General features: G+C 41.7%; 1 protein-coding gene across 8 annotated transcripts in view; it reads left to right on the plus strand.

Annotated features, from left to right (window-relative positions):
• PARP9 (poly(ADP-ribose) polymerase family member 9) overlaps positions 1 to 8,844 on the plus strand; it is a 39,661-nt gene extending 30,817 nt beyond the window's left edge. For all 8 annotated transcript variants that reach the window (XM_014593200.2, XM_027765914.1, XM_027765910.1 and 5 more), the window contains 3 exons: positions 855 to 979; positions 2,125 to 2,299; positions 8,057 to 8,844. In XM_014593200.2, coding sequence (XP_014448686.1) covers positions 855 to 979; positions 2,125 to 2,299; positions 8,057 to 8,433 — 677 coding nt within the window. In that variant the 3' untranslated portion in view covers positions 8,434 to 8,844. The remainder of the gene's footprint in view (positions 1 to 854; positions 980 to 2,124; positions 2,300 to 8,056) is intronic.
• Positions 8,845 to 16,686: the final 7,842 nt, after the last annotated feature.

Genomic DNA, 16,686 nt, shown 5'->3' on the forward strand with positions numbered 1-16,686 from the left:
AACCTTTTTTTTTTTTTTTTTTTTTAGTTTTGCCACAGGACACATGCACTCACTGGAGAGAGGCACAGAGAAAAAGAGAAAGCAAGAAATCACTCTCCATGGAGCATGACCACACCACAACAACTTCATTTTCCTCATGGAATTTTGGGCACACACACATGCCCAACATGTGTTTTTGTTTGTTAGTTTGTTTGTCTCTACTTTTCTTTCTTTCTTTTTTAGATTTTTACCCTAGGCACTTGCACTAGCCAGAGAAAGACAGAGAGAGGGAAAGTGAGAAATCACCCCCTAGAGGGGATGACCATGTGGCAATCCTTTCTCCTCTATTCTCTTCTGGGGAGTTTGGGCACACACATGTGCCCAGCATGATTTTCAAACCACTGGATCTGGGACTCAGACTAGGGTCAGCCATGTAGAAATCCAGCATCCCTACCACCATGCCACCCACTAGCCCCTAACACACCATGTTTTTCACGGTTCTGGATCTAGAGCTCAAACCACATAGTCAGCCATGAGAGATTCAGTTGCTACCTACCATTCTACCGATAGGCCCCCAATACAAGCATTTTCTATGAGCATCACAATTATATATATCATTACAGGATTAATTGTGGGGAAGGCTTCTATATTGATGCTCTTTTTCTCACATTCCCTTAACTTCATGATCCAAATAATCCAAAGACAATCCTCTAGCTTATCCTGTGACTTATCATAGCTGTCCTTGCATATCCTAAAATACTACTTTAACCGTCTAATTTCTTCCTCTAAATTTCTAGAATTTATTTAAAATATTTTTACAGCCTTTTTCTTTTTAACAGAGCATTGAGACAAAATCTTGTGTTACTCATTTTTAGGACAGTGTACTGATAAGAATGAAATGAAAGAAAGTATCACATTTAAGAAATATCCAGTACCTTCAACTCAGAAGCTTCAGGATCAAAAGAAACAGTTTGAAAAATGTGGTTTGCATGTTATGAAGGTAATTAAGGGGAGAATTTGACTCACCTTGATGTTAATTCATTTGGTTCTGTATGAGCTCTCTTGCTGATGACTCTAAGCTGCTGCTGACATCCTGAGTACGACTGGAAGGAGGGCAGGGAAGGGCAAGCACGGAGATATAGTTGTAATCTGGGGGAGAAATTATGTCAGGCCATACCAGAGTGAAGATTCAAGATTCAGGAAAGCTACCTGCCGGTCTTAGAGCAAGATAAAAGGAATAGGATAGCACTTAGTACACTGAATCATAATTGTTAACCTATTTTTTATCTCTCATTAAAGTATGAACTTTAGGGACCAGCAGTTAGCGTAATGGCTATGTCGCTGGACTCCCATGTAGTCAACTGCAGTTCGAGTCCCGGACTCAGTGGCTTAAATTCACACCGGGCGCGTGTGCATGTGTGCCCAAGATCCTGAGAGGAGAATGGAGAAGGGATTGTGGCGTGGCCATCCCCTCTGGGGAGTGATTTATCGCTTTCTGTCTCTCTGTCTCTCTCTGTCTTTTTGTCAAGCGCATGCGCCCTTAGCAAAAACCTCTCCAAAAAAAAATAATAATAATAATAATGTTAAAGTATGAACTTTAAAAGGGCAGAGATTGTACCTGTGTTGTTCAGCATTTCATTACCAGCTCCTGGCACATAGCTATTGCTCAGTAAGCTTTTTTTTTTTTTAATTTGCCCCAAGAGCATGTCCATTCATCTAAGAGAAAGGGAGAGGGGAAAGCACCCCTCGGGGATGGTCACAACACAATCTCTTCTCCATCTCTCCCTCCTTTCAGGATTTAGGCCATGTATGCACATGTGCCCAGAAACATGCCAGGTCTAGGACTGGAACCTCATGGTCAGCTATGTGGGATCCAGACTTCTTAACCATCAGGCCAAGAGCTGGCCCACTCAATAAACTTTTATTAAATGAATTTATCAAAGAAGAAGCAGGGAACTTGGAAGAGGTAGTAGTCAAACTAGAAGAGGATTAGGAGTAGGAGAGACTCTCTTACAACTTTAAATAAAAAAACAAATTGCATGCAAAGTAATATGCACATCAATGTCTTTATTTCTAGAACAGTGTGTGTGATTTAAGTAGCAGTTCTCTGGTCTTTTTCTCAGTTTTTCTTTTTCCTGGTTGTAGGTGGAGAAGATAGACAATGCAGTTCTCATGGCTGCCTTCCAAAGAAAGAAGAAAATGATGGAAGAGCAATCACATAAGGCACCTGTGAGCTGCAGATTATTCCAGCAAGTCCCACACCAGTTCTGCAATGGGATATGCAAAGTTGGCTTTCAAAGAATATACTCAGTGCCCTGCGGTAGGTGTCCACTCTACGTCATCAGGGCTACTCCATGTAGGTGGGAGTTGGCGAGCAGACATCAGCAGATGGCTTAGCACCAGTGGCATTTGCTGCTGTCAGGAGGGGACATTTGTGACTGGGATTTAGAAGTTAGGTCTTTTGAAAAGAGTCATATTTTTATTTTGTCTTCATACATTTGTGGATGACAGGTTTTATGTTGACAGAAGTATGAGCAGCAAGACCTATGGTTCTCATTTTGGTGTTTATATGTCCTATCTGTGGAGAGCACCTTGGGCTTTTTTTTTTTTTTTTCCTCTTAGTTATCTCAAAAAAATTCTTGCCAACTCCACCCAACTATTTTAGAATTAAATTTAAGAAAATTGACTTTTTTTTCTTCCATCCTCTCTATTTCCTCTTTTTTTTGGGGGGGTGGGGGGAGAGGTTTTTGCTATAGGGTGTGTGCGCTGCCAGACAGACAGAGAGAGACAGAGAGATAGAAAATGAGAAATCACCCCCCGGGGGGATGGTCACACCGCAGTCTCTTCTCCTCCATTCTCCTCTCGGGATCTTGTGCACGCACACACACGCGCATGGCGTGAGTTTTAAGCCACCGGGTTTGGGACTCAAACCATGGTCGGCTACGTGGGAGTCCAGCGACAAAGCCATTACGCTAACTGCTGGTCCTTCTATTTCCTCTTTATTTTCTGTAGCCTGCTAGTGAATGAATTAGGTATCATCTGGCAGATGAAATCGGCAATAGCTTAAGATCCTTCTCAGGCATGGGAGTTGCATGTGTAGTTTCCATGTCTCCTTTTAGCTGTAGAAAAGTATTGCACACTTCATTGCAATATATATTGCCCCCTTTACTTTTCAGTTACCAGTGAAAAATTCTGACTAGATTTTTCCAAGAGCTAAGAAATTTAGTAACAATTCTAGTAGGGCACCTAACAGTAAAGCTTGATTTTTTTATATGTGATGTATGAAATATGTGGCTCTTGATCTTTACCTTTCATAATACATAGCATGATCCCTGCTACAGTGCCAACTCCATTAATCTTGCTTTCCAGAAAGCAAAGAATAAAGAAATATTCTTTTTTTTGTTCTAGAGAGAGCATAGACAATAAAATGTTGAATTTGGGGGGTGGTAAAAATTGAACATAAATAATCACTGTGGGTAAAAACAGGCAAGTAAATCCCCCACCAAGAAATCTTTTGAATGCAACCAAGAACGTGGTAATCCTTATGGTCCTTTCGATGGAAAAGTTTTAAAAATTTAGTTTCCACTTACTCCTAAACTTGCTTCTCTGTAAACCTCACCCCCCCCCCACTTCTTAAACTACTCTCACTAAAATCATCAGATAAATTCACTAAGATCATTCCAAATCTAGTGAGTACACTCTTTGCAGTTTCGTGATAGATACTGTTAATCGCCTACCCCACATCTGTACACATCTTTCTTCCCAAAGTATCAAAAATACATACTGTCCTTCTAAAGGAGGACAGTCCCAAAATCTTGGTTGATTTAATAATTTTTACCCTCTTAATCCTGTTGTAATGGCTCAACAAGTGAATTGGGACGGGGGTGAACATATTCAAACCATAGCAAACACCAAATTCTTTAAGAGTGCACATAGGGACCTTTCCCCACAGTATTTCAGACTCATCCTGTTATTTTCCTCAAGACTATACGTGAGCTGTTTTGGGTTCTCTAAATATGCTGTATGCTTTCATGCCTGTCTGTCTTTGTGGAGTGTCTTCCCTTCTCACTGACTTTAGTGTGGCAAACTCCTATTTTTACCTTGAGATATAGTACACATGGCATATCCTGGTTGCCACCTTCCTCTGCTTCTGCAGGCCTGGTGAATTGCTTCTTCCTCTGTGTTCCTGTGCTCCCTTCATTTCTTTGTCACAACATGTAATATAACTTTTTTTGAGAGAGTGAGAGATTTTTGCTATAGGATGTGTGCACTCACTGGAGAGAGACACAGGCAGAAAGTGAGAAATCACCCCCTGGGGGAATGGCCATACCACAGTCCCTTCTCCTCCATTCTTCTCTCAGGATTTTGAGCACATACATGCACCCAGCATGAGTTTTAAACCACTGGGTCTGGGACTCAAACTGTGGTTGACTATGTGGGAGTCCAATGATGTATCCATTATACCATCTGCTGGTCCTCATCTTTACCATTTTTTACTCTTTAGAGCTGCCCTATTCAATATGGTAACCATATGTGGTTACTCAACACTTAAAATGGGGCCAATCAGATTGAGATGTGCTATAAGTAAAAAATCCATACTGGATTTTGAGGACCTACTAGAAAAAAAATAAAAAAGAATGTAACTGTCTCTCTAATGTTATATTGTTGAAATGATAACATTTTTAATCTAATAAGTTAAATAAAAATGTTAATGTCACCTATTTCATTTTACCTTTTTCTTTTTAAGGTTTTTGCAATAGGGTGAGTACCCTCACTGGAGAGGAGAGAAACAGAGAGAGACAGTAAAAGGGAAAGTGAGAAATCATGTTCAGGGGGAATGGCCACACCATAATCCATTCTCCTTCTGGGATTTTGGGCATACATGCACACACGCCCGGTGTGATTTTTTTTTTTTTTTGAGAGCTTTTTGTTATAGGGCACGTGCACTCGCCAGAGAGACACAGGAGAGACAGAGAGACAGAAAGTGAAAAATCACCCCACCCAGGGGGGTGGCCATCGAGAAGGCAATCCCTTCTCTTCCATTCTCCTCTTGGGATCTTGGGCATGCAAATGGCCATACCACAGTCCCTTCTCCTCCATTCTTCTCTCAGGATTTTGAGCACATACATGCACCCAGCATGAGTTTTAAACCACTGGGTCTGGGACTCAAACTGTGGTTGACTATGTGGGAGTCCAATGATGTATCCATTATACCATCTGCTGGTCCTCATCTTTACCATTTTTTACTCTTTAGAGCTGCCCTATTCAATATGGTAACCATATGTGGTTACTCAACACTTAAAATGGGGCCAATCAGATTGAGATGTGCTATAAGTAAAAAATCCATACTGGATTTTGAGGACCTACTAGAAAAAAAATAAAAAAGAATGTAACTGTCTCTCTAATGTTATATTGTTGAAATGATAACATTTTTAATCTAATAAGTTAAATAAAAATGTTAATGTCACCTATTTCATTTTACCTTTTTCTTTTTAAGGTTTTTGCAATAGGGTGAGTACCCTCACTGGAGAGGAGAGAAACAGAGAGAGACAGTAAAAGGGAAAGTGAGAAATCATGTTCAGGGGGAATGGCCACACCATAATCCATTCTCCTTCTGGGATTTTGGGCATACATGCACACACGCCCGGTGTGATTTTTTTTTTTTTTGAGAGCTTTTTGTTATAGGGCACGTGCACTCGCCAGAGAGACACAGGAGAGACAGAGAGACAGAAAGTGAAAAATCACCCCACCCAGGGGGGTGGCCATCGAGAAGGCAATCCCTTCTCTTCCATTCTCCTCTTGGGATCTTGGGCATGCACGCACATGTGAGTGGTGTGAGTTTAAGCCATCGAGTCTGGGACTCGAACTGCAGTCGACTACATGGGAGTCCAGCGACATAGCCATTACACCAACCCAGTGTGATTTTTAAGCCACCAGGTCCAGGACATGAACCACATCAGCCAAGTGGGAGTTGAATGTCTTAACCACTATGCCACCTCTTTTTACCTTTTTAATGTGGCTACTAAAAAGTTGAAAATTGATTAAAAAGTTAAAAAGTCTCTGTTACCAGGAGGAGAATGGAGGAGAAGGGATTGCAGAGTGGCCATTACTCTTGGGGAGTGATTTCTCACTTTCTCTCTGTCTGTTTCTCTCTGGTGAGCAGACATACCCTATGACAAAAACCTTAAAAAAATAAATTTAACAATTTTATATGTGGCTCATAGTTCATTTTGATTTTTCAGTGCTACTGTAGAACTTAAAACAGTGTTTGCTTAAGTCCTACACAAATGTAAAGAGAGGAGGAAGGGAAAGTTGGAAGAAGGGAATGAAGAAAAAGAATATATCCTTGAGAGCCAGCAGGTGGCGTGAGGGTTAACGATGCTGGACTCCCATCTGACTGACCATGGTTTGAGTCCCAGACCTGACCATGGTTTGAGTCCCAGACCTGGTGGCTTGCTTTTTTACTTTCCCTTTCTCTCTCTCTCTCTCTCTCTCTCCTCCCTCCCGTCCTCCTCTGGTCAAAATAAAATAAATAAGTTAAATTAAAAAGAAAAAAGGAATATATTCTCAAAGAAGTTTCACTCTTTTTCCCGTCAGTGAAGTTAGACAGGGCATTGAGCAGTGATTATTTGTAGTCCAGAGTTTGGCCCTCAGTGTCCTGAATGTTCTTATCAGAAAAGCTAATACAGATCATAAGCAATATGTAGAGACAGAGAAGATTTATTTTTGGTGGCTGGAATAGGACATAGCCTCCTTAGTATCATAGTCCCTAGAAGGCCTATGAGTGGATAATTGTCTGCTGAGCATGGTGCTAGATCAAAAGCATGTGACAATTCTTTAGTTTTTTTTTTTTTGTGCCCAGCCATCCTGAGATCTGTCCTTGTCCCTCACACTGCAGATTACTCTCTAGCAACCGAATTTCTGTTTCTCCCAAATCCAAGGTCGCTCTTCGTAAACAATGAAGCATGCACAGTGACATTGCATATGCTTGATATTCCCCTTATTTTTCTTCATGCCGTCTATGAGTTTGGGAGACACTCTGCCTTCCCTTATGAGATACTGTTTTCAAACTGTTTTCTTGAGAGTTTTAGAAATTGCTGTTTATAGCTTGTCAATGTTTGAAAAAAACAAGAGCTTCTCTGGGACCAGCAGATGGCATAGTGGTTATGTTGCTGGACTCCCACATGGCTGACTGTGGTTCAAGTCTCGGACATGGTGGCTTCAAACTCACACCAGGCATGTATGTGTGCATGCCCAAAATCCACAGAGGAGAGGGGAGGAGAAGGGATTGTGGCATGGCCATCCTCCTGGGGGGTGATTTCTTGCTTTCTGTCTCTCTGTTTCTCTCTGCCTCTCTGTCTCTCTGGTGAGCACATGTACCCTATAGCAAAAAAATCATTCCAAAAAAGAAAACAAGAGTTTCCCTCCACTATGCTCTTTGTCAGCTGCCTGGTTGATAATATTGACTTGAATGATGAGCTCTCTGAATCTCAAATTTTTCATCTTTTAAACATTTTTCTCCTTTATTCATGATAGAGTGCATACCCACACACATGAGGAGTGAGAGAGAGGAACACCCTCCACAGGGTCTGGTCATGACACAATCCTCTTCCTCCAGTCCTCCAGCCTGTCAGATCTTGGGCACCCACACCCATGCCTGGCCTGCTCAAGGCCAACCAGACTGGAAATTTGAAACACAGTTTCCAAGTAGGATCTGGCTTCTTTTGAGCAGGACACTACTGCTGTGCCATAGAGGTGGCTTGAATTTTTCATCTTTTAAGTGGAGATAGTATCCAAAGCACAGATTAATTGCACCTCATCAATGTAAAAATGCTTTTTTTTTTAAAAAAAAAAAAAGCCATAGACTTCTCTATAAGCTCTAATGATATATGCAAATGTAAGCTATTATTATATTGACAAAGCAGTGATAATTTGTCTCAAGGGAGTAACTTTGGGTGCCCTTACTATTGTTAGAGGGGTTCAAGACCAGAAAGAGGTGATTATTTGGAGAACTAGAGAGCAAATACATAATCATTTGCCAGATCATAATAATCTTTTGATTTTTTTCTGTTTTCAGACCCAAAATATGGAGCTGGCATATACTTCACCAAGAACCTCAAAAACCTAGCTGACAAGGTCAAGAAAACCTCCACCACAGATAGGCTGATCTACGTGTTTGAGGCGGAAGTACTTACAGGCTCCTTCTGTCAGGGTCAGCAGTCAAATATTGTCCCCCCACCACTGAATCCTGGAGCCATAGAGAATCATGACAGTGTGGTTGACAGTGTCTCCAACCCTGAAACCTTTGTTATTTTCAATAGCACGCAGGCTATACCCCAGTATTTGTGGATTTGCACCCAGGGTGATTCTCAAGATTACTCCTCAGGTCTGATCACTCTCTCTTCACAATCACCTTGGGGTCCCAAACTGTCAAGTGGCAGCTCTGTTGACTAACCTCCACATCACTTTAACAACTGGTATGGCCTTTCCTTGGGTGAACTAACCAAATAATGGCTATCACTGATGCAAAAAGTGGTTTGAATTTGTCAAATGAGTTACCCATTTGGACTGACAGTGTTATTAAGGCAACAGCCACATAGTAGAACCTTAGTGCCTTCATCTTTATATTTTGGGTTGGGGTGGGCAGATACCAATTCTTTCTCTTTGCAGTTATTCTTTCATCTTCACTATAGGTGACATCAAAAATGCTTTACATGTAATGAAGAGATTTTTCTAGTATATAACCAAAACTTTTATCTTCTAAAGTGATGATAATGTAAAATATTAAGGCAGCAGAATTATTTAGATTTTCCAGAAACCCTTATGAAGTGCTTTAGATATCAGAATAAATCATCTTTGTCTGAGTAACTGGCTCTGAAAAATTATGTGTAAATAATAAATAATTTGAAGGGAAGGCCGTGACAGGCTGATATTCTGTTTAGATTCAGCTATATCAAGCAATGCCAGGAAAGCACCATGTGGCCAAATTATTAATTCACAAAATATTTATTGATCACTAGATTTGTTTCCATCACTTTCTAGATGCTAGGGATACAATGCTGGACAAGACAAATGTCCTTATAAACAGAATAATCAGAAAGATGACTATGGACCACTTAAGGATGATTAGGTATAACAAAAGGAGAATTACAGAATCTTTGGAAAAATCAGCGAGAAAGAGGAGTAAATTTCAAGAATAGAGGGAAAGATTTCCTAAACAAAGGAAAATTCAAGCTCAGAATACAAGGGATGCAGCAAAGCAAGAGCAGAGTTGAAAGCTATTTTAGGCAGAGGGAATAGCTCATATGAAGGCCGAAGCTGCTGTGACTGTGTCCAAATTCGACTTCAGAATTCTATTTGCAATGAAAAAGCCAGCCAATCTCACCATGCATCTCTTATCTACTTTCAAATCCATATTTCTCTACATTTTTCAAGTTCTCTTGATCTCACACGCTCAAAGTCTTGCACAGAACACTGCTTCCTCCTTGTCTTACCTTAACCAGAACTTTTTCCTCTAGAAAGAAGCATGCTTATTGTCTCATATGGCACTGCCCTTGAATCTGGGCAACAGGGGCTCTGACTTGGACTCTTGGTTTGAGAAGTTTCCTGACTTGGGCCCCTTGTTTGAGAGGGCTCCATTCTGACCCCCATCCAGCCATGCTCATCCTCACAAGGTGAGGAGTCCACAGGACTAAGAGAACAGAACCATCTAGAACCTGAACTCACTCCTAAACCACATTCTAGGTACCTGGAATGCCCAAATTTCCTGTTTAAACAGCTCTTCTCTCTTGGGTTTCTCCTCCTGAGGGTGGACTATGGTGCAGTATGCATCAGAATGGCCCTGGGGGAGTGCGAGGCAGCAGGAGGCATGGTGGTTAAGGTGTTGGATTGATTCCCACATGGCCAACCATGGTTTGAGTCCCAAACGAGATGGCTTGAAGATCATGCCAGGCACATGTGTGTGAATGCCCGAAATCTCAAGAGAAGTGGAGGAAAAGGAATAGCAGCATGGCCGTCCTTGCTGGAGAATGATTTCTCACTTTCCTTCTTTGTCTCTCTCTGGCAAGTGCACATGCCATATGAAAAAAGTCTGAAGGAAAAAAAAAGTAAAAGAATGGGCAAGTGGGAAGGAAGGTTCTCTTGACACTGCTCAGGAAAAACTGGATCCTACATGGCAACTACGGTTCAAATCCTCAGTGTGCTCAGCCTAAAATAAGCTGGGCACGAGTGTGAATGCCCCGGATCTGATGGGCTGGAGACTGGAGGAAGGGATCGTGGCATGACCAGCCCTGTGGAGGGTGCTCCCCTCTTTCTCGTGTGTGTGCAGGTACTGTATCATGAATAAAGAAAAAAATACCTCTGTCTACCTTTCCCTTTCTCTTTCTCTTAAAGGAGGGGAAAAAGGAACAGCCAAGGGATGACCCCTTGACCATTTGCAGCGATAGGGCTTGTACATGGGGCTGAGGTGTACATGAGGCTCGTACTGCAAAGCTGAGGGTAGGAGGACATTTGAAATAGCTACGCTTATGTTTAACAGGAAAATTAAAGAGAATGGAAGAGAGGCGGTACCCATGTGGATAAATAAAAATAAATCTTTACTGAGGCCAGCAGGTGGTGTGGTGGTTAAAGGGCTGAACTCCCACATGGGCAACCATGGTTCGAGTCCTGGACCTGGTGGCTTGCTCTTGTGCTCTCTCTCTCTCTCTGGCCAAAATTGAAAAATAACAATTAAAGAAATAAATCCTTACCAAGAATGTAATGAAAGTAAAAACACCAAAGAAATAATCTTAAAAGCAGCCAGAGAGAACAGCCAAATCATCGACAAAGGATCAACAATTAGACTGACAGCATAGTTTTTGTTGCAGGCAGAATAATGTCTCCCTCCTACCCTGCAAAAATGTGCTTACTTTAATCCTCTGAACCTGTGAATATGTCACTTTATATGGCAAAAAGGACTCTACAGATGTAATTAAGGTTACCCTTTAGATGGGAAGATTATCTGGGATTATCCAGATGGGTCCCATCTAATCACTTAAGTCTTTAAAAGTAGTGAACATTTCCAAGCTGGGTCAAAGAGATGGCAGCATAAGGAGGATTTGATGCCGTGTGCTGGTTCTGAGTTGTAGAAGGCTATGTGCAAGGGTCAGACAGAAGCTTCTGGGAGCAAAGGGTAGCCCAGAGCTGACAACCTGCAAGGAAATAGACCTCAGTCCTCTGACTACAAGAAACTGAACTCTGCCAGCACCTAAATGACCAAGAAAACAGATTCAAAGGCCCTCAGAAAAGAATAAAGCATACTTGATTTTAGCCCAGTGAAAACCATATCTGACTTCTGATCTGCAGAACTGTGAGACAATAAATTTGTATTCTTTCAATTCACTACACTTGTGGTACTGTGTTATGGCCATAATAGAAAACGAATATGATTTTCAACATTGAAAAGCTGATGAGACTGGTAAATATTTTCTAAGTGCTGAAAGAAAAGAACTGTTAGCCTAAAATTCTATTGGGTCATCCGAAAAGTCATGATGTATTTGTCTATGCAAAAATGTGTCATGACTTTTTGACAACCCAATTAATTAATTAATTATAATTAATTAACTTATTTTGCCTTAATTTTTGGATGAAGACACTCTCAGGTCATCAATAACTGAGTTTACTGACCATAGACTCTCATTTAAGGAACTTAAAATGTAAAGGATATACTTCTGGAATGGGGACCGGAGAACAGAAATATCTAAGCTGCAAGAAGGCATGCTGAGGGCCAACAAGTGGCATGGCAGTTGAGGCACTGGACTCCCACATGGCCAACCAGGATTCGAGTCCCAGACCTGGCAGCTTGCTTTTCACTCTCTCTCTCTCCCTGTCTCTCTCTCTGGTGAGCACACGTGCCCTATAGCAAATCTAAAAATAATAAAAAGAAAAAATAAAACAAATAAAAGAGGTATGTTGAGCAAAGGAATGATAAAGGTGGCTACATTAAAACAATAACAAGAGAACAACAGATAGGAATATCTAATTTTGGTAATAAGATCAAAATAAAATACTGATAAACAAATGCTGTAAAATGGAGCAGTGATTTCAGATTGTTTTGTGTTTGTATTGTGCAAGAGGCTATTAACCAAATTAAGCAGGATAATAATTAAAGGCGTGGCCCAGAGAGTAGAGCAGCAGTAACACAACAGGGCCCACGTGGAAGGTCCTGGGTTCATGTGCTGGAGCTTCCCTCAGTACTCTGGGTGTGTGTGTGCGAGCCCGTGATCAGAACTGGCTGGGCTGGAGGTAGATTGCAGTGTGAGGATCTGGTTGGAGAGCTGTCTCTCTTTCTCTCAAAAACAAACAAACAAACAAAACCCAACTGTAAAAAGGGGGAGACAGGCCAATTATTTAGTGGTTGGGGGAGTTAGATCTTATGTGGCCGACTGCATAGCTTAAATCCTGGCCCCAGCAGCTTAAAAAACACAGCTGGCATGTGTGTGCCCCAAATCCCAACATGATGGAGAAATGGAGAAGGGATTATGGCATGACCATGCCCCAATTGGGGGCTGCTTTCTCCCTATCTCTCTGTCTCTCTCTCTGGTGAGTACACACACCCAACGGCAATTAAAAAATAAAGAAATAGGGGCCAGCAGGTGGTGTGGTGGTTAAGGTGCTGGATTCCCATATGGCTGACCACGGTTTGAGTCCTGGACCCAGCAGCTTGAAAATCATAGCAGGTGTGTGTACGTGTGTACCCGAAACACTCCTTTTTTTTTTTTCTTTCTTTCTTTCTTTTTTTTTTTTAGAGAGTTTTTTTTTTGTTTTTTTTTTTTTTTTTTTTTTTTTTTTTAAAGGTTTTTTTTTTTTTTTTTTTTTTTTTTTTTGCTATAGGGCTCATACACTTGCCAGAAAGACAGAAAGAAACAGACAGGAAGCGCGAAACCACCCCAGGGTGGGGTGGCCACGCCTCAATCCCTTCTCCTCCATTCTCCTCTCGGGATCTTAGGCATGCATGCACACGTGCCTGGCGTGAGTTTAAGCCACTGGGCCCTGGACCCAAACTGTGGTCAACTACATGGGAGTCCAGCAACATAGCCATTATGCCAACTGCTGGTCCCCGTACCCAAAATCCTAAAAGAAGAATGGAGAGGAAGGGATCACTACATGGCCATTCTCCTCCTGTGGGGGCGATTTCTGACTTTCCCTCTCTCTCTTTCTCTGTCTCTCTCTGGTGAGTGTATATGCCCTATGGCAAAATAATAATAATAAAGACAGATATTAATGAGTTAAGCAACTAATTGAAAGTCAGGAATAAAAAAAAAAAAAGAATAAATCTAAAGAATAAAAACATAAGGGCCAGGAGGTGGAGTAGTTGTTAAGGCACTGGACTCCCACATGGGCAACTGTGGGAGTCCCGGATCTGGCGGTTTGAAATTCACGTCATATGCGTGTGCACGCATGCCCGAAGTCCTGAGAGGAGACTGGAGGAGAAGAGATTGCGGCATGGCCATCCCCACGTGGGGGTGATTTATTTCTCTCCATCTCTGTCTCTCCAGTGAGCTCAATGAAAGAGGAAAAAAATACACCCAAAAAAGAAAACACATAAAGTCCATGATTATTCTTTGTAAAAAAATAAACCTGTGGTAAGACTGATCAAGAAAAAATGAGAAAATAAAGAATTTAAGGGATGGGTGTTTGAGTTAGAGCCTTTAGCAAGGTGGCTCCTGTTAGGTTTATAGCAGCTCTTCAGAAAAGGCAAAAAAGAGTTATCAGCCAGCACTCACCACAGAGAGAATGGATATACTCACCAGATAAAGAGATGTGAGAGATAGTCAACTGTCCTCCTTTGCCCTACCTTCTAGATATTAGCATTGAGGGACCAGTAGTTGGCATAATGGCTATGTCACTGGACTCCCATGTAGTCGACCGCGGTTCTAGTCCTGGACCCGGTGGCTTAAACTCATGTCGGGGCATGTGTGCATATATGCCCAAGATCCTGAGAGGAGAATGGAGGAGAAGGGATTGTGGTGTGGCCATTCCCTCTGGGGGGTGATCTCTGGCTTTCTGTCTCTCTGGTCTCTCTCTGTCTTTCTGGTGAGCCCACGCACACTATAGCAGAAACTTCTCCAGAAAACAAACAAACAAAAAAAGATATTAGCATTGAAATTACCTTGTCCTGAAAAACCCTCCAAAATAATCCTGGTTCTATGTGTGGGTGTGGAAAGTTAGGGAAAAAATGCACAGCCCAAGACAGCCCTCCAAATAGTGGCTAAGCACCAACACTGCTTTTAGTGTCAAATGGATATATCAGAGATCACTCACCTTCTGTAATCACTGTCATTTTCCTTCCTGCTCACTGATGTTGGCAACCATGATTTGAGCTCACAGTCATGATCACCCACTGTCACACTATTCTGAAGGATGTGACTTAAGTGTGCAATTTAAGTTGTAGTCACAAGCATTGACAGACCATGTTTGGTTTTGCCTGGGGATGAACTGTTGCGCCTTGGGAAACTTAAATTTTTAACATTGTGAATATTGTGACCATGTTTTATAAAAGTGGAGACAATAAAATGAGAATGATGGGGCCAGCAGATGGCTTGGTGGTTAAGGCACTAGATTCCCACATGGCCAGTCATGGTTCAAATCCTGGACCTGGTGGCTTGCTTTCTCACTTTCTCCCTCTGGTGAGTGTGTACATGCCCTATAGCAATTTTTTTTTTTTTGAGAGAGATTTTGGCTACAGGGCATATGTGCTTGCTAGAGAGACAGGAAGTGAGAAATCATACCCTGGGGGAGGGGATAGTCATGCCTCAGTCCCTTCTCCTCCAGTCTCCTCTCAGGATTTTGGGCACACATGCAGACATGCCTGACGTGAGTTTTTTTTTTTTTTTTTTTTTTTTTTTTTTTTTTTTTTTTTTTTTTATTCATTCATTTATTTCAATTTGACCAGTGAGATAGAGAGAGAGAGAGAGAAAGTGAGAAAGCCAGCCACCAGGTCTGGGACTCAAACCATGGTTGGCCATGTGGGAGTGTCAGCACCTTAACCACAATGCCACCTGCTGGTCCCCCTGGCATGAGTTTTAAACCTCTGGGTTCAAGACTTGAACCATGGTCAGCTACACGGGAGTCTAGTGACGTAACCATTACACCATCTGCTGGTCCTGCCTTATGGCACATTTAAAAAAATAATAATAGTAATAAATAAAATTAACCAAATAATTCTTTGAAAAAATGAGAATGATTACAAGGCCAATACCAGCATGACCCAGACATCACCAAAAAAATAAAAACAACAGCTCCACACCTGTGTAATGGCAAATGGAAGGCCTTTATAACTGTATTAGGAGGGTAAATAGTCAAAATAGAGCATACTACACAAGACGCAGAGACGAACTGAAGATAGGAATGGTAGAGAAGAGAGTGTGCAAGCTTGTATGGAGATTGAACCTTACAAGCCTGAGATAAGATGAGTGATTTGAAGCCAATCGAAAATTTTTTAGTTTCCCCCAAAATACCAATGCTCAGTTGAAAATAGTGATTCCAAATTACCTTGGGCATAGCACATGGACCAGCATGCCTTACTGTATTGCACTCTCCTCCCTTTTATGACAGAAAGTGAGACTGGGAAGGAAAGGGAGAGGGAAAAAGAGAGCCAGAGGTAGATATTTTTGTCAGGATCTTGTGTGTTGGGATCCTCCTATCCCAGTCTCCAATTACCCAGGATTACAGGTATGTGTAACCATGACTGGCATGCTCAGTTTGGTCTGGAATGAAACCCATACTTCCCACGCGGTTTCTAGCTTCCTAAGCCGTGGTGCTGCCTGTGTACCTCCACGGCCGGACCATATTGTGTTGTCTGTTGAGTTGCTCTATGAAACTATATAAGGTTACGTTTCCTGCTGGGAAAAAAAAAAAAAAGTCCCTTCGAGTTAACAGGTAATTTGGCTTAAAAAATGGAGTTGTGAATGTCATCTTGGGCTAACCTCATAGCTTAGTGGTTAAGGAAGGCAGATCCCACATAGCTGAATCTGGTTCTAAACTCAGTCCCGGCAGCTTGAAGAACGCACTGGGCACATGTTCATGCCCAGAATCCCAGTAGGATGGAGAAAAGGAGGAGAGGGCGTTGTGCCATGACAGACCACATTGGGGAGTGCTCTCTTCCTCTCTGTCTCTTTCTTTCTGGCAAGTACACATGCCCCCAGCAATTACATTTTTTTTTCATCTTAATTATCTAATAAGATTTTGGGGCCGGCAGGTGGCATGGTGGTTAAAGATGCTAGACTCCCACATGGCAGACCGCCGTTCAAGTCCTGGACCTGGTGGCTTGCTTTCTCATCCTCTCTCTCCCTCTCTTTCTCTCTCTCTCTCTTTCTCGTTTGCTCTCACTCTGTTTTTCTCTGGTCAAATTAAAAATAAATAAATAAATACAATAGTTCTTTAAAAATTATTAAGATTTTAATAAAAATCATGAAGCAAAGGGTATTATATCCTGTTCAAATACAAACTAGACAGCTAATTTATCTGCTTTTGGTGCAAATGTCAAGTCCGAAAATTCTATTCAGTTTTAAATTTCTTACCAAAGAAAATGAAAAAAAAAGATCCCGAGAGGAGAATGGAGGAGAAGGGATTGCAGCATGATCATCCCTCCTGGGGGGTGATTTCTCGCTTTCTGTCTCTATGTCTCTCTCTGTCTGGTGAGCACACGCGCCCTATAGTGAAAACCTC

Source organism: Tupaia chinensis, unplaced genomic scaffold (assembly GCF_000334495.1).
Source record: "Tupaia chinensis unplaced genomic scaffold, TupChi_1.0 Scaffold139927_1, whole genome shotgun sequence".
NCBI lineage: Eukaryota > Metazoa > Chordata > Mammalia > Scandentia > Tupaiidae > Tupaia > Tupaia belangeri.